Source organism: Giraffa tippelskirchi, chromosome 3, assembly GCF_054371585.1.
Source record: "Giraffa tippelskirchi isolate mGirTip1 chromosome 3, T2T-mGirTip1v1.2.pri, whole genome shotgun sequence".
Taxonomy (NCBI): Eukaryota; Metazoa; Chordata; class Mammalia; order Artiodactyla; family Giraffidae; genus Giraffa; species Giraffa tippelskirchi.
In genome coordinates, this window is record NC_137277.1 from 132,508,375 (window position 1) to 132,534,010 (window position 25,636).

Consider the following 25,636-nt stretch of genomic DNA (forward strand, 5'->3'; position numbering starts at 1 on the left):
TGGGCCCCACGCCTTCCTCAACCTGGATATACCGGAGAGGCCACATGGTTTGGACCAGCACCCACATGCACACAACTCTGTGCCAGGATGCAAATGAGTCCTCTGGACTCTGTCCACACTGCCTCCAAGCCCGAAGGACCCATCATCCTTTCCCTTCTGTCCAGCTCTCTCACTCCTGGTTCCTTGAGGACCCAGCTCCAAAACCACCTTCTCCAGGGAGTCTTCCTGGCTGCTCTGGGTCCCACGGAAATCTCGCTTCCTCGACTCCGAGGCGTTCTGACAGCTATGCCTGTGGGCCCCATTGAATCCCACAGGGTCAGGGTCTCCAGCTTTGCAGACAGCCTCCACTGAGGTGCCCAGTACACGATCTGTGGGCAGGAGTACTGCTCCTCACTCTCTGGGCCTCCAGACCCTCGAACAGGACTCCTCTATTTGGACAGAATAGGGGAGCCTTAGGTAGGCTGTCAATGTGACTTCCGTTCTCCAGGCTGTGATGGGCCAGAGTTGAGAGCTCCACGCTGTGAATTCCCCAGAAAGTTAAGGAGCTGGACATCGTGGGGCCTGCAGCCTGTTCAGGTCAAGGCAATGCTAAAGGGATCATGTATCTGAACTGCATCATGTCCCTAGGTCAGACCTACATGCTGAGGAAGGGGGCATCCCATGTCTTTTTTGCAGATGGCACCATCATTCCTGGTATCTTCTGGGAAGGCGTGGGCCTGAGGCTTCCACAGAGATGGGAGGGGTTGTGGGATTCGAGACAAGCCCAGCTTCAATGGCGGAAACGTCGAACTTAGGTGCTCAGGCCACCATCTGGTGTCCAGCAGCCACTTGAGGGCTGGTGGACCTTGCGGGTTCATCGGGGGGGCACAAAATATAAAGGCACCAATCGCCATCCCATCCCTACATGATCAGTCCTTTTCCTTTTGCCAAGTGTTCTCACGTTCTCATTCCCTGAAGAGTTAAACAATTTAATTGACCAAGTTGGGCATTCGGGGTGGAATGGAGAAGAGTGATTTTCTTCTCTGTTGAGAGTCCTCCCCAGAGGTTCACTTGTTCATGCCATCGATCCCTCCTTGCTTCTTGGAAGGAAGAGCAGGGTTTGATGTCAGGAAGTTGAATCATAAAAGGGATCCATCCTCTGAGCCACTGCCCTCCAGCACACGGGACGGCTCAGTCATGTCCGACTCTTGCAACCCCACAGACTGTAGCCCACTAGGCTGCTTCGTCCATGGGATTTTCCAGACAAGAATACTGGAGAGGGTTGCCATTTCCTTCTCCAGAGGACCTTCCTGACCCAAGGATCAAACCTGGGTCTCCTGGATTGCAGGCAGACTCTTTACTGTCTGAGCCACCAGGGAAGCGAGGAAGAGATGGGTACACTTTTATCAAAAGCTGCCATTTGAACAAAATTCACAATGATGTTCATTGGAAGTCTCAGGCCACCTGCAAATCCCCTCCCGTATTTGTTTCATCTTGGGCAGCACATCACAGATTCTAGGGAAGGAGCAGTGAGGACCGCTAGAGTTGGAGCAGCCAACCTGAGCTTCCTGCAGTGAGCTGTGTGGGAATGGGGGTGACTTCAGCAGGGATAAAATCATAGAAGATTTCATCTTCCCACAGTGCCCTAAAGCACTGTGACCCATCATTTCCACCTGTCCCCACTGTGTAAAGTGGCAGTTCCTGACGAGGGCACATTCGGTGGTGGGTGGTGCATCTGAGATCAGTGAGATGCATCTTGGGGTCCCTTATGCCATGGATTGGTGAAAAGGTCCCCATGTGGCTCTTGTTCACCTCTCCTGAGATGCACGGTGAGCAGAGAGGGGGCTGCCAGTTACTGAGCTCCTGGTCTGTGCGGATGTGGTCATTGGCTACACAAGTTGGGTGTGTGCCATCACGTTTTACAGATGAAGACTGAAGCTCACAGCCCTTGTCACTTGGTTTTGTTGTTGTTCAGTCACTAAGTCGTGTCTGATTCTTTGCGACCCCTTGGACTGCAGTGTGCCAGACTCCTCTGTCTTCCGCTATGTCCAATGCTTTGCTCAAATTCATTTCAAAAAAGCATTGAAAAAAAGTTGGCGATGCTATCTAACCATCTCATCCTCTGCTGTCCCCTTCTCCATTTGCTTTTAATCTTTCCTGGCATCAGGGTCTTTCCCAATAAGTCAACTTTTTGAGTCAGGTGGCCAAAATATTGGAGCTTCAGCTTCAGCATCAATCCCTCCAATGAATATTCAGGCTTGATTTCCTTTAGGATTAACTGGTTTAATCTCTTTGATGTCCAAGAGACTCTCAAGAATCTTCTCCAGCACCACAGTTTGAAAGTATCAGGACTTTGGCACTCAGCTTTCTTTATGGTCCAACTCTCATATACGAATATGACTACTGGAAAAACCATAGCTTTGATGATACACACTTTTGTCAGCAAAGTAACATCTCTGCTTTTTAATACTCTGTCTAGCTTTGTCATAGCCTTTCTTCCAAGGAGCAAGCATCTTTTAATTTCCTGGCTGCAGTCACTGTCCGCAGTGATTTTGGAGCCCAAGGAAATAAACTGTCACTTTTTCCCCCTCTATTTGCCATGAAGTGATGGGACTGGATGCCATGATTGTAGTTTTTTGAATGTTGAGTTTTAAGCCAGCTTTTTACTTCTCCTCTTTCACCCTCATCAAGAGGCTCTTTAGTTCCTCTTTACTTTCTGCCATTAGAGTGGTATCATCTGCATAACTAAAGTTGTTGATATTTCTCCTAGCAATCTTGATTCCAGCTTGTGCTTCATCCAGCCCAGCATTTTGCATGATGTACTCTGCGTTTTAAGTTAAATAAACAGGGTGACAATACACAGCCTTGTTGTACTCCTTTCCCAGTTTTGAGCCAGTCAGTTGTTCCATGTAATGTTCTATCTGTTGCTTCTTGACCAATATACAGGTTTGTCAGGAGACTGGTAAGGTGGTCTGGTATACCCATCTCTTTAAGAATTTTCCACAGTTTGTTGTGATCTATACAGTCAAAGGCTTTCATGTAGTCAACAAAGCAAAAATAGATGTTTTTCTGGAATTCCCTTGCTTTTTCCATGATCCAACAAATGTTGGCAATTTGATCTCTGGTTCCTCTGCCTTTTCTAAATTCAGCTTATACGTCTGGAGTTTCTCAGTAAGTACAGGTGAAGCCTAGCTTGAAGGTTTTTTTTTTTTTTTTTAACTTTAAACTTTTTATTTTGTATTGTGGTATAGCCGATGAACAATGCTGTGGTGCAAAAATTGTCTTAATGACCCTGATAACTACAGTGGTGTGGTCACTCAACTCGAGTCAGCCATTATGCAGTGTGAACTCAAGGGGATCTTAGGAAATATCACTATGAACAAAGCTTGTGGAGGCGATGGAATTCCATCTGAGCTATTTAAAATCTTAAAAGATATCACTTGCTAGCAAATGACAAAACTGGGGTTCACATCCAGCTTTGTCTGGGGCCTGCGTGCTTCCTATTCCTACCCTGAGCTCCTCAGACCACAGGAACAGGTCACCCCTTAGGACTCTCATTTGACTCAGGAGCAAGGCAGATGTCAGTTGAGCTGTCAAGCTCACTATGCTTGACTTCGGGCCTCCTCATCTGCCATTTTTTTTCTCCTCTATACTAGCCCCTTCCTTCTCCAGAGATACAGGTGTCACTTGCTGCCTGGTTCCTTCCATGATGGGGAAGTGACCTGATAAGTCATCTGTGAATTTTCACATTAGTGGGAATTTATGACTTTCCCATGATCTGTTTACTTCTAAGAAGAGTGAAATAATTGCACTGGATGTTTTTTAAGATGCAAGGAATTATAAAAGGAAAGAAACATGATATATTGGTCATGAATGGGGAATCCCAGGCAGAAATAATGGGGGCCCCTTTCCTGGCCTCCAGAGCCATGCCTCCATCTCAGCTTCTCAGAGAGTACCACATTCCAACAAAGTCCCCCCTGACATGGCCCCAGCGCTGGCTTTCTGCACAGTCACCCCAGAGCATGGTCAGCCTCCTGAGAGGGATGGGATCGAGCCCTGGCCACTCTGAGATCATGTCCCTCTGCCCAGTCCCACAGGCTGAGCTGAGATGCATTTGTGCCTCATTGTAATTCAGCCCTGTGTCAGGCCAGGACCAAACCTCTTTCCAGAGGCTGCTGTCTGCACCTTCCCTCGATCAGTGCCAGGGCTAGACAGCTCTTCTTTCAGAAGCCCCTTTCTTCCCTGGTCCCAGGCCTGGAGCCCATGTGATCTGAGCTCATTCCTTGCTGCTGTCTTGATGGGAATGACCACATAACTGGACAGCATGCTGATCTCTAGGAATTAGACTGCCCAGAGGGCTGGGGTGTCCCCAACACGCCTGGTCTCTCCCGGGAGATGGCTGCTTCCCCCTGGCTGACCCCTCCTACTATGTCTCTGAGCCCAATCCTCGGGGCAGCGCTTCCCCATTGTAGCAACACATGACTTCATCCAAGGAGAATTCCTCCAGCTGCTGACCTGGCTTCCTGGTCATGTTTCCATGACCCAGTTTTCCTGATTCTTTGTCTGAATCCTCTGCTGACACCCCACACCCACCGTCCCATCCTCTTAGGCAGTAACCCACCAGAGTCATTAGCACTAACTAGAGCTGGGCTTCCAGGGGAAGAAGGTCCCCTTGGCCCTTTCCAGGCCCTGCTCACTCACAAAGCCAGATCCTTATACCAAGGACACTGCTGACACAAACGTGCCCTCACCCCTGGGACTACCAGCCAAGGAGCATTTAGCGTTTAAACCTTAGTGCAAAAAAAATCCTGGGGTTAAAAAAAAAAAAACCATCACACCACCATCATCAGTTTCCCAAACTGTTGCTCTTTCTATGAGGATCAAAAACAAATGTGCTTTTTTTTTTCAGAGGGGGCAGGGCAATCCATAGAAAATTTCCATCTTAGAGTTTCTTCCTCAGAAACTTGAAAAGAGAGCCATTTCTTTGAAATGGCATATGGTGTGTGTATGTGTGTGTGTGTTCCCTGCTCATGCCAGAAGGACATGATTTAGTTTGAATTTTTTTTTTTAGCTTAAAAAAAGACCTCACAATGAAAACAATGTGTGGATGGGTCCCATTCAGTATGTTTCTGGAAGGCTGCCTTGTTCTTTGCGCTCATTTTTGTAAGTTCCTTGGATGCTGCTGACGGCCTCTGGGTGGTGTGCTCTCTCGCAGAAGGTCCAAAGTGGGGTTCCCTCCTTCTCTGCCTGACAGAGGGGCCCTGGGCACAGCATTCCAGTCTGAATGTTTCCATCAGGGGCGTGGGGCCAGCAGTGGTCCATGCTAGTCTGTGAGGATCCTGAGTCCTCAGATGAGCCAGTGTCAAGCTTTATCCTCAGTCTATGTGCACAGCAAAGCTGATCCCAGAGGCAAATGTATAGGTGGGCTCAGATGCCAGGGCCCAGGGCTGAGGGCTGAGTGGATTGGGCAGGGCCATTAGGTCAGTGAGTTGTACACAGAGGACCATAAAGATGAAAGATGCAGGTGCAGAGCCTGCACCCAGCACCCACACCCCCCCGCCCCTCCCCCTGCCCGTATCCCTTCTGAAGTCTTGGTGAGTCACCTGCTGGTACAAGCATGGCTCTTCCTTGGGGGTGCAGGTGACCCTTCACACAGCAGGATTGTTCCTGTAGAAAGGAGCTTGAAATTCATCAATCCCCATTGTACAGAAGGATAACATGAGACCCAGACTGGGGACTTAATGTTCCCAGTGTCCCAGGGCTGCCTAGTGACAGAATCAATCTGTGGTTCCTGGCCGAAGCATGCCCAGCCCCGTGTGGCCTGTCTCTATCACGTGGCCTTCTGAAAAATTTCATCAGAGCATATGACTCCCTGCTCAGTACCCCAGGAAACCTAAATCTGCCAGAAAAGAACCCCCAAGTCCTTTCCAGGGCCCATCCGGGCTTATAGGACCTCTTCTGTCTCTCCCAGCTCTGTCCCTCTGCTCCAACCCAGGTGGCCAGGTGCTGAGACCACCAAGCTCTTCTCCCCACCCACCACCCACCCACCAGGCCTTTGCAATGGCCATGCCCCTTGCAGGCCCACCATCTTCCCTGAGAGCCCTGACTTCCTCCCTCATGTCATCTGAGACCCCTATGTTCCCCTGCCCAGCTGGGTTTCCTTCTTAGCTTCATCACCCCTGGCATGATGTCATCAGTGTATTTCTGGTTTGCTCTCTGCCTGTCTCCTCTCCCAGGAAGCTCTACAGCTTTGTGGTGGCAGCAGTGTAGGTGGCTCGGTGACACACACCTCCCAGACCTGGAGCCGGGCTTTGACAGAGCCAGCCCTTGATACAAGCTGAATGAATGAATGAATGAATGGCTGTTCCTATGGTGACGACTGCCCAGAAATAGCCCCCTGATATGAATGGCCTGGGTGGTTCTCTGAGGGTGGGCAGAGGGGCCTGGACAGCAGGTCCCAGGTTGTACTCCTTGCTCTCTGCTGGGTGATGGGAGGCCCGCTGTCCATCCTGGGAGCTGCTGGATCGGAAGTGAGCGCTCAGAGGCCCTATGGCTGATGATCGGCTTTGTGCTGAGGTCTCTGGCAAAGTACATGGGGTTGAGTGGGGAGATTCCGTGAAACTAGCAGTCAAACTAGTTGGTCTCCTAGAATGGAGACACACCACTCTGAGCTTTGATGTTTTTTTTTCCTGAAAAATGGAGATAAGGACAGGGTTGATGGTCAAACTAAGCAAGACACTGTAAGCAAAGCTGCATGAGGCCACTGATGTCACTAAGAATGAGCATCTGGGCCCATTCCCTCCTGACCCTGGTGGGGCTTGCCACGCTCAGCAGCTGGCCGACCCAACACCTCCCCACCCTGACTAGAAGAACTTCTGATATGCATTCCCAGGCTTGTCCTGAGGATCCCAAGGGGGTGAGGCTGTAGATGCAGGGGTGTGGCCAGAGCCCCTGCTGCCTGCTACTTCCATGGGTGTCAGCTGCGCAGGGGGCCACAGGGCTGTGGGGAGTTCATGCCTGGTGGCCCTGACTTGAGAAAGAGGAAGCTGCTTTCACTGGAAACCTCCACAGCCTGCACTCCAGGACCTGGCAGAAAGGAGGGAGCAACCCCAGCTGCAGCAGGACCCTGTGGGTGGCTGTCTCTTATGCCTCTGCTGGGAAGCCCCAGGCCCCTTCTCCACCTTGTGCACGCATGCGTGCGCACACACACAGAGCCTGGTCTTGTGCAGCTGGGTCACCTTGGTGCCACCTCCGTTTCATTTTGCCTGGTCAGCTACCATGAGCACTTCATTCCTGGAGGTTTCACAGCTCTTTAGACCTGATGAAGTTGAATGAATCCTCAGAAGAGCACTGCTAGCTGGTGAGGTGGAGAGGAAGGTCTGGGCTCTCCTGGCATCAGGGGACCCCCTTCAACCTTGGCAGGTGCAAGATCCAGGGGAAAGGAGCACCCCAAGGTGCTGGGAGGTTAGTCAGTGGAAAGAATAGGAATTCCAGGACAAATACAGCCTGGGCTTTCAGTGAAGACCCAGGAACTGATGTTTGCAAAGCACTGAGAGCAGAGTCTGGGACTGTGTGAGCGTTTGTTAAATATCACGCATCACAAGGTGGGGACAGAAAGATCCCAGGATCACTCTTAGACCCAGGGACTGCCTCCGAGTGTTCGTAGGAACTGGGCAGAGGGAAAAGCCAATGCCCAGCTGTCCTGGGCCTTGGATTCCCCTCCTGGCTCTATCATCTTTCAGTTCCATAACTTTGAGCTGAAATCAGCCTTGGTCTCCATTTCCTTATCTATGAAATGGGCACAGTGACACCTACCCTGGCTGCCTTGGGGAGCCTTTTGAATATGCAGGGAAACGGTCAGAAATAGACAAAAACAAACCATGTTTATTTTATTAGCAAATACTGTAATCTGGTCTACCTGGCTGCATTTTAAGAAAATTAAAAAAAAACATCATAAAGGCCCTTTCCTGCAAGTTTGGGAAGGTGAGCACTGCTTCTCTGCTGACTCCCCTGGGGTTCAGAGAAGCCCACTCTACCTCCCAGGCTGTAAGCAGACCAGCACCAGCCTTCTACGCTTCCGCCCTCCCCAGGGTCTGCAGTGAGCAGAGGGAGACTTGTCCCACACCCCATGGCCAGTAAATGGTGTAGTCATGGTTTGATTGCCTTTTTATACCATTCATGGGGTTCTCATGGCAAGAATACTGGAGTGGTTTGCATTCCCTTCTCCAGTGGACCACATTTTGTCAGAACTCTTCGCTGTGACCTGTCTGTCATACAAGGCATAGCTCATAGCTTCATTGAGTTTCACGAGCCCCTTTGCCATGACAAGACTGTGGTCCATGAAGGGGAATATTCATTGCAACGCTGAATATTCATTGGAAGGGCTGATGCCGAAGCTGAAGCTCCAATACTTTGGCCACCTGATACAAAGTGCCGACTCACTGGCAAAGACCCTAATGCTGGGAAAGATGGAAGGCAAAAGAAGAAGGGGCAGCAGAAGATGAGATGGTTAGGTAGTGTCACCAACTCAGTGGACTTGAACTTGTGCAAACTCCAGGAGATAGTGGAGGACAGAGAAGCCTGGCGTGCTGCAGTCCTTGGGGTCGCAAAGAGTCAGACACGGCTTGGCAACTGAACAACAGCAACATGGTTTGATTATGGGCCGTGGAGCTCTGAACATTAGTGATAATTGTCATCATCAGTAGTAACAGACAGGGTGCTTTTATGTGCACAAGCACCTCTCAGCAGGAGCATTTTATCTTCATGGCAGCTGTACGGGCAGTTACTGTTACTTATGTTCGGATTGGACACAGAGAGATGCAGAGAAGTAACGGAGCTTGCCCCAAACCAGGCAGTTGGTGAGCAGCAGCTGGTCTCCGGGTCTCTGACTCCCAGAGGCTGTCCAGTCTTCCTGTCACTGTTTTCAGAGTCACAGCTGTACGCCCAGCCCCACCTCCTCAGAGGACATGGGCGCAATGGGAGAAGAGGGTGGTCGTTTCCGCAGTCACCAGCCCCAGAAGGGAGCACCCAACCACAGGGATGGGGCAGTGTGCCGGCATCATGTTTCCTTGGAGCCCAAGATGTGTAGAGTCTGGGTTTGGCAAATTGATTCAATCAGGGTGAGAGGATTTGCTTTCTTTATCCCCAGTCCCCGTGGAGGGTGTCAGGACTGTAGAATTAGGAAGATACAATTGAATACATAAAAGTTAAGGTTAAATGTCAGGAGAAAAGTTTACTCTTCTTAAGAATTCATAAGCAATGAACCCAAGTGTCCATCAGCGAATGAATGCATAATCCACCTGTGGTGGTATATCTGTGCAATGAATATTAACCAGCTTTAAAAAAGGAAGTTATCTTACTCAGCCATTAAGAAGAATGAAATCATGCCATTTGCAACAACATGGATGGACCTAGAGACTGTTATACTAAGTGAAGTAAATTAGAGAAAGACGAATACCAGATGATATCATTTGTATGTGGAATCTAAAAAAATTAATACAAACGAACCTATTTACAAAACAGAAATAGACTCATAGAAGTACAGAACAGATTTGTGGTTGCCAACGGGGAGGGAGGGAGGGGAAGGATAGATTGGGAGTTTGACATGAGTAGGTGCAAACTAGTACATAGAGAATGAATAAACAACAAGGTCCTACTGTACAGTATAGGGAGCTGTATTCCATACCTTTGCCTGGAGAATCCCAGGGACGGCGGAGCCTGGTGGGCTGCCGTCTATGGGGTCGCACAGAGTCGGACGCGACTGAAGCGACTTAGCAGCAGCAGCAGCAGCAGCAGCAGCAGCAGCAGCATTCCGTACCTTGTGATAAACCTTCATGGGAAAGAATATGAAAAAGAATATATATATGTATAACTGAGTCACTTTGTTATATAGCAGAAATGAACACAATTTCAAGTCAACTCTACTTCAGTAAAATATGTTTTTTAAAAAAAGGAAATTTGGGCGCATGCCGTAGTGGATAAACCTTGGGGACATTATGCTAAGTGAAGTCAGCCAATCACAAGACAAGAGACACTGTGATTCCGCTCATAGGAGGTCCCTAGAGGAGAATGGTGATTGCCTGGGGGAGGGGGAGCTGGTGTTTAATGGGGAGAAAGTTTCAGTCCGAGACGATGGAAAGAATTCTGGTGATGCATGGTGGTAGCACACTCAATTGTACGCTTATAGATGGTTAACATGATAAATTTTCTGTTGCATGTATTTTACCACAATCAGAAAAGATTTCGTGGTGCTTCCAGTACTAGGATCTGCTTGGACAAAACCCACAGCATTATTTGTGTGCATTTATCACCTCAGGTCTGACAGTCAGCTGACCTGTGCGCATGGAAAACAAACCCACCTGACTTCTTTAAACTCTTGAGTAATTTAGACTCAACACTCATCCTCTTTGGCCCATGGCTCTCAGACTGAGTGAGAGCTGACTGAGAAATCTTAGCCCTTTCCCAGTCTCACTACTTTTTAAAGAGCCTTGTTTTCTTAAGGCCTATAATTATGTTTGCCTCCAGGGTACCCAGGAATTTTCTTTTTTTAATAAGCAAAGAGCATCCTACAATTATCATGATGATTTGTGGAGGGCAGGCCAAGTGCAGACAGGAGGCTGACGCACTCTGGAAGCCAGGTCTCACGTGTTGGCGTTGGCATCCTGGGGGCCAGAGCACTTGGGGTCTGTAATTAATATTAAGAGCTGGAGAATTAACAGACCCACAGAGGTGTCCACTGTGGCTGCCAACAGGACGGGGCGGGCGGCTCGGTGGGATTGGCCTGACGGAGGCTGGCCGCAGCCGGGAGCGGTCCTGCCTCCGCAGCCGGTTCTAGGTAAATACCTACGCCTGGGTGCCTGAGAGCCCGGATACCGTGACCTGGAGCTGCCGGAGCCACATCCAGCCAAGGCCTGGATGCGCAGAAGCCTGTGGGCGCTGTCAGCCCTGATTTGCGGCCAAGTCTGTCATCTCCCCAAGTTCAAAGAGCGCTTAGCTGCTTGTCTTTGTCAAGAGCGCGGTTGGGGATCTTTTATGTGAAAGATGTAGGGTTCTCGGGCTGACTTTGATTATTTATTCATCCCCCTTCGTGGGTGTGTGATAGCTGGGCACCCTGGAGCCCCCCTGTCCTGACCGTTCTTGCTCTGAAATTCATCGAGCTTTAAAGCCCTTTGAAAATTGCTTTTCGAGGGAGGGGAAAAGTTTCTGAAGTCCTGTTTCTCTCTCCCCTCCGCAGTGCCGCCGCATCTCCTGCCACCATTCCACGCCCCCTTCCCGATTGACATGCGACACCAGGAGGGCCGGTACCATTACGAGCCTCACTCTGTCCCCGGCGTGCACGGGTAAGTTCCAGCCGCTGCCCCGCCTCAGTCTCTCTGCTCCCCAATGGACGTTGTCCACCTGTGTCACCGAGGCAAGCACTGACCCCGTGTGAAGGGGGGCTGTCCTGTGAACCCCAGCTCTCCTTGCGTTTCCTGAGAAGGAAATGCACCCACCTCCCACATCATCACTTCCAAGGTTGCAGGGGGGCCCCTTGTGTCCATCAGCGCCCTGAGACTCTTCCCCATCCAGGCAGCGGGGACATTCTGCAGGCCAAAGTCCCCATATAAGTACAGTGACTCTGGATAGATGTTGTTCCCACATAATCATTCAGAGCACTCCCCTTTCATGCCCTCAAGTATCCCAGTTCAGACAGTGAATTATAGTCTCCCTACTGATAAGGACAAGTTCAAAGTTATACTTTGGGGCCTCTCCTGCTCCTTGCTTTGAGACCACCACCACCCGCCGCCACCCCCCACCCCTTGCCAGTGAAGGAGCTCATCCCCTGCGTGTCTGTCTTTATTCTTGCTCCTGTCCTTCTTCACTCCCACCCTTGGGCTCAGAGCCCATAGCCAATGTCTCTTTTCTTGGTTTTAATGACTCCAAGACCTGAGCCCTTGCTACCGTGTCCCTTTTGCTTCCAGAAAAGAGACTAAATCCTCTGCCCCACCTCCTATATCTCTGCTGTGCCTTTTTACCAGACATCTCCCATTCCATGCCAAGCTGCCATTTATGGTTCCAGCCCCCATGTACCTGGGTCTCAGCCCCTGCTGTCCAGCTGCCTGGAATGGTCCCTTCTCCAGACCCCTGTTGGCTCAGGAACCACCTTCTCTGGGAAACCCACCCTGAGTGGGGGCCTTCCCCTGGATTCCCACCACCCTGTATCACCGGAATGAGCTGTTTTTACACTGCCTCCAGTGGACTCTGGGCTTTGCTCTGATTCCTGCTTTGATGATGGCTGACACGTGTATAATAAGTTCACAGTCAATGTTTGCTGAGCAGAGAACCCTCTCCACACCTTCCACCTGCTGAAGACAGACCCTGCCACCTCTCCTAGCTCCCACTGGAATAAAGTCAGTCAAAACTTGCTGAGTCCTCTCTATATTCAAAACTCTATGCCTGAGCAGGGGGCAGGTGACTCCACCCCTCACTGCTCACCCCAGACGGAGCAAATCTGGGACTTCTGTTTGCTTTTTAAAGATATTTTGTACTCTGGAATAATCTCAGACATTTAAAAATAAGTTGAGAAAATGTACAAAGATTTCCTGTATATCCTCACCCTGTTCCTCAGACATTCATATCTTACATAACAAAAGACTGGTTCGGTGTTATTAACTAACTCATAAATCTTATCTAAATTTCATCAGTTGCCTGTGGATATCCTTTTTTCCTCTGTTCAGGATTCAGCCCTTACATTTAGTTGTCATAACTCCTTAGTCATCTTTACCCCAGGACATGGCTCAGTCTCTTTTGCCTTTCATGACCTTGACACATTTTTTTTCTTTTTCCATTATGGTTTATCAACTGAATATAGTCCCCTGTGTTATACAGTGGGACCTTGTTGTTTGTCCAGCTATATGTAATAGTGTGCATCTGCTAATCCCAAACTTCCAGTCCTTCCCTTCTCTGTCCTCTCTCTCTGTTCTCTATAACTGTGAGCCTGTGTCTGTTTCATAGAAATGTAATATTTTAGATCCCTCATACAAGCAATATCATGCTATTTGTCTTTCTCTTTCTGACTTACTTCACTTGGTGTGATAATCTCTAGGTGCATCCATGTTGCTGCAGATGGCATTATTTCATTCTTTTTTATGACTGAGTTATATACCATTGTATACATGTACCACATCTGTATCCATTCATTTGCCAGTGGCCACTTAGGTTACTTCCATGTCTTGGCTGTTGTGAACAGCACTGCTATGAATATAGGAGTGCATGTATCTTTTTATATTTGAATTTCGTCCGGGTATGTACCCAGGACATACGTACCCTGGATTGCTAGATCATGTGTCAACTCTGTTTTCAGTTTTTTGAGGAATCTTCACTACTATTCTTCATAGTGGCTGTACCAGTTTACATACGACCTTGACACTTGAAGAGGAAAGGCCACTTAATGTATAGAATGTGCTCAATTTGTGCTTTCCTGATGTTGCCTCCTGATAAATTCCGATGATGCATTGCGGAGATACTGCCATGGAAGTGGTGCTCTCCCATCCTAGAACATCATGTCCAGGGCCCATGACAGCCAAACTTCTCATCCCTGGAAATCCTAACTTTGATTATTTGCTTACAGTGAGGTGTGCTGGGTTTCTCCACTTTAAAGCTGGTCTCTTTGTAATTGCAAGTAAATTCCTATTTCTCATAATATTTTCAGCCACTCACTTAAACATCCACTGATGATTCTTGCCAAAAACAGTAACTACTATTATTTGCCAAATGGTGATTTTCTATTTCTGTGATTCTTTCCACATTTATCGATTGAAATTCTACTGTAAGGAAGACCTGTCTCTTCTCCCCCATTTCTCTATTTATTTGATCACTCTTTATATCAAATCAATGTGTGGATATTTGTGTTCTTCCAAGAGTTATACTCTATTGCTATCACTATTCATTTTGTTGTTCAAATTGTTCCAGGTTTGCCCATTGGGAGTCCCTTCAGGTTGTTCCCTGTGACATGTTTGGATCTTTGCGTTTTACCTCGGTGCCTGCAGCTGGTGCTTGCTTGACTAGGACCTGCTGTGGGCAGGCTTGTATCCCCCTGGTGGGTGGTGGGGCCGTTTCAGCCCTCTGCCCACAGCTCAGGCAGCTTCTGGAAGGTGTGTCCTATTAGAGCTGGTGGATCACTGCAGAGTTGCTCAGCTGGTGGCAGCTAAGAATTCTCTGAGTATCAGGGGAGCTGAATCCCTTTTCAGGAGGGGTTGAAATGGCAGTTTTTCTGTTCTTGGAAACTGTTTGGCTGATTCCGTGACACAGATCCTGGACTTGGCAGGCCTACAACGAAGTTCTGGCAAGAGGCCCCGTGCTGGTCAGAGACCAGGGCAAGGCTGAGAGCTCCCTGGGGTAGCATGCAGGCAGGCATACATGTGTCACTCTGCTGGGGAACATCCAGGCACCCATGGCCCCATACACCTAGGGACAGTGACAGAGATATAAGAACACCTCACTATTAAGAGCTGCCATTTCTCAAAGTAACTCTGACCTTTGGACAAGCTCTGCCTGTAAACACTTCATGTGTTCATCTTACTTAATCCTCTTAACCCTATAAGGTGTGCGTCTCGTGTCAGCCCCATTTTACAGATGAAGGAACTGAGGCAGCACAGAGGGGCTAAGTAATTCATCATTAGGGCCCCACCCCCTGACTTAGAGAGTGAAAGAGTTAGAAACCTAATTAGGGCCCTCGGCCAGACACCGGCTTTTCCCTTGGGAGCATGTGTTTGACCACAGCTCCCCTGCATGTGTCCACACAATTCCTTCTTGGAAGCTCACATAGCCCTTTAGTAGGACACTGCCCCCGAATTCAGTGGTTCCCCAAACCTCTGGACCAGGAGCATAAGCCTGCTAGGAATGCAGAGTCTCAGGCCCAGGCCCAGACCTGCTGAGTCAGAGGCTCTAGGGTGGGCCCACCATTTGTGTTTAACACACATTACAGGTTTGAGATGCTCTGTCTGCAGGCAGGAACTTGTCACTGAATCAGGGGGCCCTTGGTACTGTTAGTTCCTGGCTTAATGGAGAGCTGTGGTTGAGAGGTGGTCCCTGAGCCTTATCCAGACTTTGTCATCCCCTAGGTCAGGGCTGGACACAGGTCATGTCCCCTTCCTGGGCCTGCTTCTCACCTGGCCAGTAAGGAGAAGTAAGTCTTCTGGGCCTAAAACCAAGGTGTTAGCAGGGCTGGTTTCCTTCTGGAACCTTCCAGCTCCAGGAGAGAATCCATTTCCTTGAGTTTTCTAGCTTCTGGAGGCTGCCTGCATGCCCATGATCCCTGCCTCTCACCACGTTGCCTTTATGTCCCCTGCTTCTTTTCTCACATTGCCTTCTTTCTCATCTGCAGTAGTTTTCTTCCTCTGCCTCTCTTAGAAGGATGCCAGTGATGCTTTTAGTGTGAAATCCAGGATCATCTTCCGGTCTCAGGAACCTTAACTCAAGTACATCTGCAAAGCTCCCTTTCCCACAGAAGGTGTCATTCACAGGTTCCAAGGATTAGGACACAGACATCTCTGGGTGTCACTATTCAGCTCGTTTGTGATCACGAAGTTTCAGTGGTGAAGCCTGGCATCACCCAGTAGAAGACAGTAAAGGGTGTCAACCATTTGTGCAGGGCCTGCTGGGGCCAAGCTCTGTGCTGGAGCCTGATTGGGCTGTATTAGTTGAGCTTCCTGATTGCCTATGAAATGAGGTTATAATTTGCATCCTATGGATGCAGACACTGAGGTTCAGAGAGGTGCACTGATTTTCACATGTCATCCATGCAAGGTAGGCCTGCTTGCTTCCCCTCAATGGTTGAGGAGCCCACCTGACCCCCAAAGCCCACTTTCTGCTAAGGTGGGCTCCCAGCGGCTCCACACTATCCTGGTTCCTTCCGCCCAGGCCACAGGAGGAATACAGCGAGTGTTCAGGGCTAGCCTTGGGCCCTGGGAAGCCCACCCCTTCATCCCTCAAAGTGGGTGCCCCAGGTGGGAAACAGGATAAAGCCTAGAAGAAAAAATGGGCCCCCTGGATGTGACTTCTGTGATCACTGTGGTCTGATCCTGATGGAGCACTCCATCCACCAAGCCCCTGCTGTAGTCCCTCCTCCTCATCGTTGCCAAATGCAGCAAATGAGATGCAGTGTCATCTCTTGTCCCACCTTCAGAACCTCTGCAGCTGCTGGCACCCAAGGCCGCTGCCCACTGGCTCTCTTGGCCGTGGTGGGCGTGGCTCCAGGAAGAGCACCCCACCCCTGGCCCCTCACCCTGCTACCTGGGCTTGAACCCCAGGACTAAACACACCAGCTTTGAGAGGTAACCATCTAACCAATCTGAATGGATAAACCTGTTTTCTCATCTATAAAAGTGCACGATAATAGTACCTATCCCATTTAGTGAGTTATTTGAAAAATTAAATGGGATAATACAAATAGCGTATTTGGAACAATGTGGAAGCTTGCAGTGGATGCATTGTGATTGCTGTTGTTATTTCTGTTGGCCGATTAGAGAGGGGTTCATTGTGGCAGAGGTAGGCCATGACGTGACCTTGGAAGGGGATGCTGTCTGAGGGCTGTACCATGGGGAGGTGGGAAATGAGGCTGAAGAGATACCGCTGAGGATGGAGGGAGGAGGAGTCTTCTCCCACCACCCCCCACCCTCCCCAGTTGAGGAATTTGGACTTTCTCCTTTTGGTGACCAGGAGCAGGAGGGAGAGGTCTGATTCATTTTCAAGGTAATTGTAGGAGCTGCTAGAGGATGGGCAGAAGAAGCGGGAGACCATAGGAAGGAGATGGGCTACAGCAATCACTGTGGTCAGACAAAGGAGGAGACCTGCCAGGGCTGGCCGCACACCTCCCCAAGCAAGCAGCTACACGTGGGAGGACCAGGCAGTGGGGACAGAGTGTGAAACCCACCCAGCACCACCCAACTGGACAGCTTCCTCATAGTCAGCCACCCCAACACCCAGCTCTCTCCAGAGCCACCTTCCAGTCCCCTGGAGGTGCAAACTCACCACAGGCCTTGCACAGCTTACGAATGCTTAGATGGTTCCTGAAGAGTAAATGGTCAGGACTGCTGATGCAGCACCTGTCACCGGTGTAAACCATGGGTGATAGGGAGACAAATGGACGGGAGGGTGGGTTTGATGGTCAGATGTGTTTCTCCTGTGACACTCCCACCCTACCATGGGGATCGGCTCGTGAGTCTCCGAGAGTCCGTTCTCAAGGGCAGAAGAGAAGGTCCTGCAGTCTGTCCACCACCTGGTGACTGCTAGCAGGGAACAGGAGCTCTGTGGATCTCCTCCACCCCTGCCCCTTGGAACTAGGCTCAGCAGGTCACGTGGAGAACCAAGGCTGAGGTGGGACACAGCGGGGCCCTCAGTTGGAGCCCCCACCTTCTCGGTGTGTGTGGGAGTGGGGACTGCCTTGGGCCCATATTCACTCAAATGCTTGCAGGAAGGGCAGAAGCTCATAGTTCCTGGTGCAGGAGGCTGGGTGGATCCTCAACTTGCCACGCTGCTTGCAGGGTCCTTGCCATCTCAGCCCTGCCCTGGGGCTTCATAGAGGACCAGTTCCAGCTGCTTACAGCCCGGAAGGGCTAGAGAGACCAGCTCATGGAACAGTTCTCAAACTTGGCTGTAAATCTGAACTAGGATGTTTCTTAAAGATGCACATTCCTAAACAGTGACCCCAGAGGCTCAGACTCTTTCATGCTAAGGTGAGGCCTGGGAGTCTGGTTGTTTGTAGGCACCCACAGGCCATCCTGTTTATCTGTTGCCCAGGAAAGCAGGCCCAGAGCTGTGTGTTGGTTGTCCAGAGCCATAGAGCTAGCAAGCATTTAGGCCTTTTCCCTCTGTGCTAACAACTCTGCGATATGGGTGTTAAACATCCCCTGCTTCCTTCTCATCACCTTCTCACAGAAGCCCACAGGATGACCTGAATCTCTTCATATTCTCAGCCTGCAGAAGGAGATGTGCATATGGGGACAAGAGGGAGGGGAGGAAAGGGGACAGACACAGCATCTCAACCGTAGGGAGGACAGTCCCCTCCACTTTCCACTCACCGGGCTCCATATCTGACCTCTGACATCTGTGACCCCAGTACCTGCCTGGACTCCGGACCACCACTAATTGCTCCCCTGCATCAGATGATCCTGAGCTGTAATTGATGGAGAAACTCCAGCAGTCACAGCCAAGGCCACCCTGCACAGAGAAGGAGCAGGGGGTAGGGTGGGGTTGTTGCTAGAGACAAGTGGCTCTGGGGCTTAGCCATCAGTTCATGGAAAGGCCACATGCTGACCCAGGTCCTATCAGGAAAGAACAGGAATACCAGCTGGTGGGTGTGAGGGCTTCCACCTTCCACCATCCTCTGGACACTTTGTCACGTGTGCCAGTTGCCCAGCACCCCCCTGAGAGCCATTCAGGGTGTCTGAACCCTACCTCATCCTGGTGACTGCACATGAATACAGATGGTCATCCCCACTTCCCTCAAGAAAGTAGTTTCTTGGCTGTTGCTGGCTGACCTCATGAACTGTCAGGTCTGGGTGGATCTGAAGATGGCATTTTCCAAAGTCAGTGTTCCATCAAGATGCCACGCTCCTAGATTGATAAACACACAGCTGGCCTTGCTCGCAGCTGACCTGCGTTGTCCTGGGCCTCTGACAGCTCTGTTCTCAGCCAGCCACCGAGGGGAGCAGAAAGATATGTGGAAATTTTTTTGATTCTTGGCCCAAACGCCAGGTTCACATTCAGACAGGAACAGGCTTTGTGTTTCAAGAAGGGCATTCTCTGCCCTCAGCAATCATGCATGCTTCTGTTGACTGCCATGGAACAGGGGAAGAGACTTCTGAAGGGCATGTCCGCCTGGCTCCTGAGCCAAGATGCTGGGTGGGCCCAGGGTTGCCCACCAGGGAAGGGCCTTGTCTTCCTCCCTGTCAGTCTACACTGCCCTTCCTTCTCCAGGGAGTGCTTCTTAAAAGCCTCAAGGCTGACCACTTCTTCAGAGGAACTGCCCAGCAGGTGAACGTGGAACCTAGAAACCCCAGGGACAAGGCAGTTTGTAGGGTAGCTCCCCCTCCTCCCTTGGCTGTCTGAGAGTTGAGTGACAGGTCCGTGTGGAGCCTTGCCTCCCGGGGATGGGTGTGGCCCTTAAAGAGCCCTCGAGGCAGGTCCTGTCCTCTCTCTGGGCAGCAGGATGCTGGGCTCAGACTAACTGAGATACAGTCACAGCAGCCTATGTCCGGCCCTCTGGATTATGTCATCTATGTAGCTCAGTCAGTAAAGCATCTGCCTGCAATGCGGCAGCCCTGGGTTTGATTCCTGGGTCGAGAAGATTCCCCTGGAGAAGAAAATGGCAACCTATTCCAGTATTCTTGCCTGGAGAATCCCATGGACAGAGGAGCCTGGCGGGGCTACAATCCATGGGGTCGCAAGAGTCGGACACGACTTAGCGACTAAACCATCACAAACCCTCATCAGCACCACTTGAGCATCTTCACACCTGCTGGATACATGGGGGAAACTGAGGCATGACAATGTTGGCTGCTGTCCCCAGGGACATTCACCTAGTAAGTAGCACAGCAAGGACTGGAACCCGGACAGTTTGACTCTAGAGGGCTCCTCTTTGCCCCAACCCCGCTGTGGAAGTCTCTCACACTTACAGAGCTTCAGATCCCCAGCTCCAGGAACGTGCTTAGCGGCATGGGACAGACAGCTCATTTATAATGGAATCTGCCTGTAAAAGTTTAATGAGGAGCGTGTCTGATAAGGCAGCCCGCTCTTTGATCTTTGTTGAATGCCGGCCCTCGCAGAGGAGTTGTTGCCTGACTCTGGACTTTGCGGAGAGCCATGTGGTCAGCTGAGGGCAGGAGGGGCCCCAAGAGTGAAGCAAATCTTGATGTGCAGAAATGAGGTGGGTCTACAGCAGGGAAGGGTGTGCAGAGCTGGCATGGGGAGGAGTTCCCCCAGGGAAAATGTCCTGCCGGGTGAAAAAGTGATCTTTCTCATTTCTCTCCTGACCCACTGGGCCCCCATCGTCTTGGGCTGTTCCCATCCTACACACCCAGGGTGTAGGCAGTACAGCGTGAGGCCAGAGTTCAAATCCTATGCCATCTATGTACCCTTTACATCCTTGGGCTGGCTGTGTAACCTCTAGAGCCTCGATTTCCCCATCTCTAAAATAAAGACAACACAATCCCCTTCATGGGGTGCTTGTGAGAATTAGGTGAGTGAGTAGTGTGAAACACAGAGAACAGGTCCTGGTACCTGATGGTTGCTGGTTAATGGCTTGCTCTTTTCACTCTCCTGTTGACCCCAGAAGGAAACCCATGTTTTGTTCCAGGCACTCTGCTGGGTGGTGGGCAGATGATGTTCTGTCCAGTCCTCTCAAATGCCCTGTGAGTTGCATGATAATTCTTCCCCATTCACAGAGCCAAAAATTTGAGGTTTCCAGAATTTAAGGGCTTCCCAAGATCACTCAGCCAGAAAGTGAGATCTAACCCTGCATCCATTTATTGAGCTTAATTCTTTCTTGCTGGATTTATCTGTGTCCCAAGTGTGATCACTCAGGGTCACTCCTGCCAGCCTTAGTCCATATCTGTTGAGGGAATTTGTGAGCAGTGAGCTGCCCCTGAGTCCTATTGCAGCTGCTCTCCAAGCCTTCATTACTGCAGCCAGCATTGCTGCATCAGTGATATACTCCAGGACCCATGGAGAAGAAGTGTATCTGGCACTGTGGGAGCTCGTTCTTTCGTCTTCCCCTTCCAGGAGATGCACTCCTGACAAGTGAACTTAACCTGTCCTGCCCAAGCAAAGCAGCGTTTAGTTGTTGCTTCCCTCAGTGGGGAATTTCTCAGCACTTGTTCATTTGATGACACTCACCTACTGCCTTCAATGTGCTAGCCTTGCACCAGGCATGAGGGATGCGGCCCAAGGAGATGCAATCTTGGTACCCACAGGTAGCTCCTGGCCTGGGAGGGGGAGGGAGGCCTGGGAGGGTGGTGTGCTTGGGTGGGGTGGTGGGGGAAGCAGGGAACCCAGAGCACCAGGAAGCCAGAAGTGGAAAGCATTTATCAGCATTTATCAGGGGCTTGTCTCTGCCCGCACTACCCCTGGCCCCAGCCTGCCAGGGTGTGGGGGAGCTCCACAGCCTTTCTGGAGTTGCCCTTGTCCTGTTGGGGGGCCTTGACTCCCAGGCCCTTTTCAAAGCACATACTAATGCATTCGGAAGCTTGGTAAAAACTGGCAGCACACCCACCTCTAAGAAGACAAGATGTCTTATCTAAACTATTTGGGATTATCCATCTAGTTTTGACAGACAGCCAGGAAAGGAAATTCCACACACCCCTTTGGCTGGCCCAGCCCAGAGTCAAAGAATTCTCACTGGAGAGGAGATCCCCTCTATATAGCCCACCTTCCACCCAGGCCTTTTCTCCTTACCTAAACCCAGACTCCAGGGAAGCCTAACAAAGCCCCTCTCCCAACCTTGAGACCGAGTGTCTCACTCCCACCCATAGCTCCCCTTTCAGCCCCCTGCATTTGCCCTGTGATGGGACCATCCCCATAAAGCCATGACTTTCTGGAAGGTTCTACTCAGCTGTGCTCAGCCAAGGGTGACTTGTCTTACAGAAGCAGGATCCACATACCCAGAGCTGTCCCACACCTCGGGTACCTTGTGCTGTGCTTAGTTGCTCAGTCATGTTCGACTCTTTGTGACCCCATAGACTGCAGCCCATCAGGCTAGTCTGTCCATAGGGATTCTCTAGGCAAGAATACTGGAGTGGGTTGCCATGCCCTCCTCCAGGGGATCTTTCCAACCCAGGGGTCAAACCCAGGTCTCCCACATTGCAGGCAGATTGTTTACTGACTGAGCCATCAGGGAAGCCCAAGAATACTGGAGTGGGTAGCCTATCCCTTCTCCAAGGGATCTTCCTGACCCAGGAATCGAACCGGGGTCTCCTGCTTTGCAGGCAGATTCTTGATCAGCTGAGCTACCAGGGAAGCCCCAAGGTACCTTGTAGGGGGGAGCTAATTCAGTTGCCTCCCAAAACACGTGGATGGAATCCATCACCTCCCCGTCCCCCACCCAGCGTAGCCTGCACAAGTCAACAAGTGATCAGTTTGCTAGGGAAAAAAGCCTCCTTGATACTCCCCTCTTGTTTTTTCTGCTTTGTGGGTTTGGATGTTTGAAAACGCTGATAACCTTCCCATCCTTCTGCTCTGACGAAAAGAAAATGTGATAAAGGGTGAGTGATTGAATTAACCCCGGTTGTTTGTGTGGCTAGGTCTTAACCAAATCCATCTGTATGGCCTCCTTTGTAGGCGCAATTTTATAACCTAATTTCCCTACCCAAACATCGGTGTTTACTTAGCGAGAAATCTGTTCTTTGTCAGCCGAACACAGTGATTTCTTTATTATGGGTCTGCCCTGCGTAGGGAGTGACAGCTGAGAGCTGGTGCTCAGCTAGGCCTGGTGGAGCATGTGGGTCTCACAGGGTGAGCAAAGTGTCTGAAGGATTGTGTGTGTACACAAATGTCTGTCTGTTACAGAGCAGGGTTAGGGTTAGGGTAAACTGAGGCTGGCTAGGAGGGAACTGGGCAGCAGATAGATGGAGTGGCCAAGATGAGCCCACCGAGCGACCCCGGAGACAACCGCTGGACCTTTCAGCAGCCCACACAGATTCTCCATGACAGCCCTGTGGTCTCTCCACTCACCAATCCAGAACTTCCATCCACTCAGCCAGCTTCCACCCAGCCACCTTTTTTAAAATTTGGTCTTACTACTTTGAAGACGTACAGGAAAATAGCAGAAGCATGGTTATGATGTTAAGAGTAACAGTGACCATTGGTTCCCTGCCCTGCCCAAGGATGGGGGATGTGCTGGCACCCTTGGGACCCCGTGTGCCCCTCAAGAGTCCTCCTTGGAGCTCCATGTCTCTTGGAGTTATCACCTTCCTGCATCTGTAACAGTTCTACGTGGTGTCTGCTGTTCAGTCACTGAGTCGCATCCGACTCTGCAACCCCATGGACTGCAGCATGCCAGGCTCCTCTGTCTTCCATATCTCCCAAAGTTTGCTCAAATTTATGTCCATTGAGACCTGGTGTCTGACTCTCCTAATAATACATTGTTTGGTTTTGCTCTGTATGCTTTATATAAATAGAATCGTTGCAGATGGATTCTTGGGAAACCTGATTTCACAGGTCACAGAATGTTCCAGAAAGGCATCCCATTGGTTCATGTGCTCTTAATTTGTGAATTCTCACTGCTCTGAAGCAATCTGGCCTGACAGGCACCTGAGATGCATCTGTGCTTTTGCTATCTTGAACATCATTGCAGTGAATGCTCTAGCACTGATCCCCGGGGCTCAAGTACTGCCCGTTCTTTAGAATAAATGTATGTCTGAGAATGAAATTGCTAAGTCACAGGGTATTCACGTGTTAACCCTCCTAGATGTTGCCAGACTTTTTGCCGAGCCACACCCACCAGCGAGGTTCAAGGACTCAGCCTGTCCCACATCCTTGTTCCCAGGGTGATGTCATCTACATTTTAATTTTTGCCAAAATGGCATCTCCTGTGATTCGATTTTTCCATTTCCTTTGTCGCTAATGAAGCTGAATTCATCCTTTCAAATATGTTTATTTGCCAATAATGTTTCCTTCTCACGAAATGCCTGTTCAGTTCTTTTGCCCTTTAGTCTATGGAGTTGTCTTCTTCCTACTCATTTCACTAAGCTTTTTATATATTAAGGCTATTCATTTTGTGGTTGGTTACCTGTGCTGCAAATATCTTCTCCCAGTCTGTGCCTGATCTCTCTGCTCCTATAATGGAACGTCTGGGTGAAGGGACATTCCTGTTATAACCTGGCACAGCTTACCGACCCTTCCTTCATACGTTTCCCCACATGCTCTCTCACAACCCAGCTGTCTGGTCTGAGCTTCAGCCCCTGGTCTCTGCTAGCTGTTTCCCTATTTGACCCACCTTTTTTTCCAACTATTCTATCACAGAACACCAAGCCTGTACCACTCACTGACTCCTTTCCATTCCCCTGTGAGAGTTGAGGCCCAACTCAGATGCCACCTCCTACAGGAAGCCTTCTCAGATTACCCCAGAAGAGTGAATGAAACCTTTCCTTCCCACCCCTCTTTTGGCTCTAGCACCTTGTGTACTGTTTGCAGGCTACAGTGTCCACACTCCCTCCCTAATCCCAGAGGTCCCAGCAAGGTGATTTTTTTTTTTATTGACGAATAGTTGATTTACAATATTGTGTTAGTTTCAAGTATAGAGCAAAGTTGTTCAGTTATATATATTCTTTTTCAGATTATTTTACATTATATAGGTTATTACAACACATTAAATATAGTTCCCTGTGCTATACAATAGGACTTTATTGTTTATCTGTTTTATATATGCTGCTGCTGCTGCTAAGTCGGGTCAGTCGTGTCCGACTCTGTGCGACCCCATAGACGGCAGCCCACCAGGCTCCTCCGTCCCTGGGATTCTCCAGACAAGAATACTGGAGTGGGTTGCCATTTCCTCCTCCAGTGCATGAAAGTGAAAAATGAAAGTGAAGTCGCTCAGTCGTGTCCGACTCTTCGATACCCCATGGGCTGCAGCCTACCAGGCTCCTCTGTCCATGGGGTTTCCCAGGCAAGAGTACTGGAGTGGGGTGCCACTGCCTTCTCCGATTTTATATATAGTAGTGTGTTAATCCCAAACTCCTAATTTATCCCTCCCAACCCTTCCCCTTTGATAACCATAAGTTTGTTTTCTAAGTCTGTGTGCCTGTTCCTATTGTATTATTTTTTAGAGTTCACATATAAGTGGTATCATATGATATTTGTCAGTGTCTGGCTTACTTCACTTAGTATGGTAACATTCATGTGGCTGCAGATGATATTATTTCATCCCTTTTAATGGCTGAGTAATATTCCTGTGTGTGTGTGTGTGTGTGTGTGTGTGTGTGTGTGTGTGTGTGTGTGTGTGTGTGTGTGTGTGTGTGTGTGTGTGTGTACCACATCTTCTTTATCCATTCCTCTGTTGATGAACCCTTAGGTTGCCTCCATGCCTTGGTTGTTGTACATAGTCCAGCATGGTGATTTTGTGAAGGCACCAAAGTGAACTTTAGGTTAGGTTGGGGGAAGTAGCTAGGGGGTTGTCTTTTCCTAACAGCTTGTCATTACTGGGACCACATGACGCTCAGGCACTTGGCTTAGATCTGTGTGTGGGGGGAGGGGGTTCAGAGTGGACCCAGGGAATGTCAGGGTTGACCAAACATTCCTGGTTCAGCACATATCACTCAGGTTGACAGCCACTTGCCCTGTGTTCTGGGTGTGAAGTCCTGGCTGAGACTTCTTCCAACCCTTCCCCTTCAGTAACCATAAGTTTGTTTTCTGTCTATAAGTCTGTGTCTATTCTGTATATAGATTCATTTGTATTATATTTTAGAGCTATCAGAGACCCACCCAGTGTTGTCAGAGACCCACCCAGTATTGTCAGAGACCCATACTCTTCAGCTGGCAGAGGCAATGATGAGTGACCACAGGAACAAATTGGTGACTGGCTGGCTGCTTTGGCCCAGCTCCTTTTTGCAGGTGTCCTTTTCCTGGTCTGTAGAGCCTCCCCCCTGGTGGCTCAGTGGTAAAGAATCTGCCCATTGGAGACATG

General features: G+C 49.8%; 1 protein-coding gene across 4 annotated transcripts in view; it reads left to right on the forward strand.

The window, feature by feature from the left end:
• The window catches only part of GLI2 (GLI family zinc finger 2), a 256,391-nt gene that overhangs the window by 181,672 nt on the left and 49,083 nt on the right, over positions 1–25,636 (forward strand). For all 4 annotated transcript variants that reach the window (XM_081576000.1, XM_081576002.1, XM_081576003.1 and 1 more), the window contains one exon: positions 11,213–11,318. In XM_081576000.1, the coding sequence (XP_081432126.1) occupies positions 11,213–11,318 (106 nt within the window). The remainder of the gene's footprint in view (positions 1–11,212; positions 11,319–25,636) is intronic.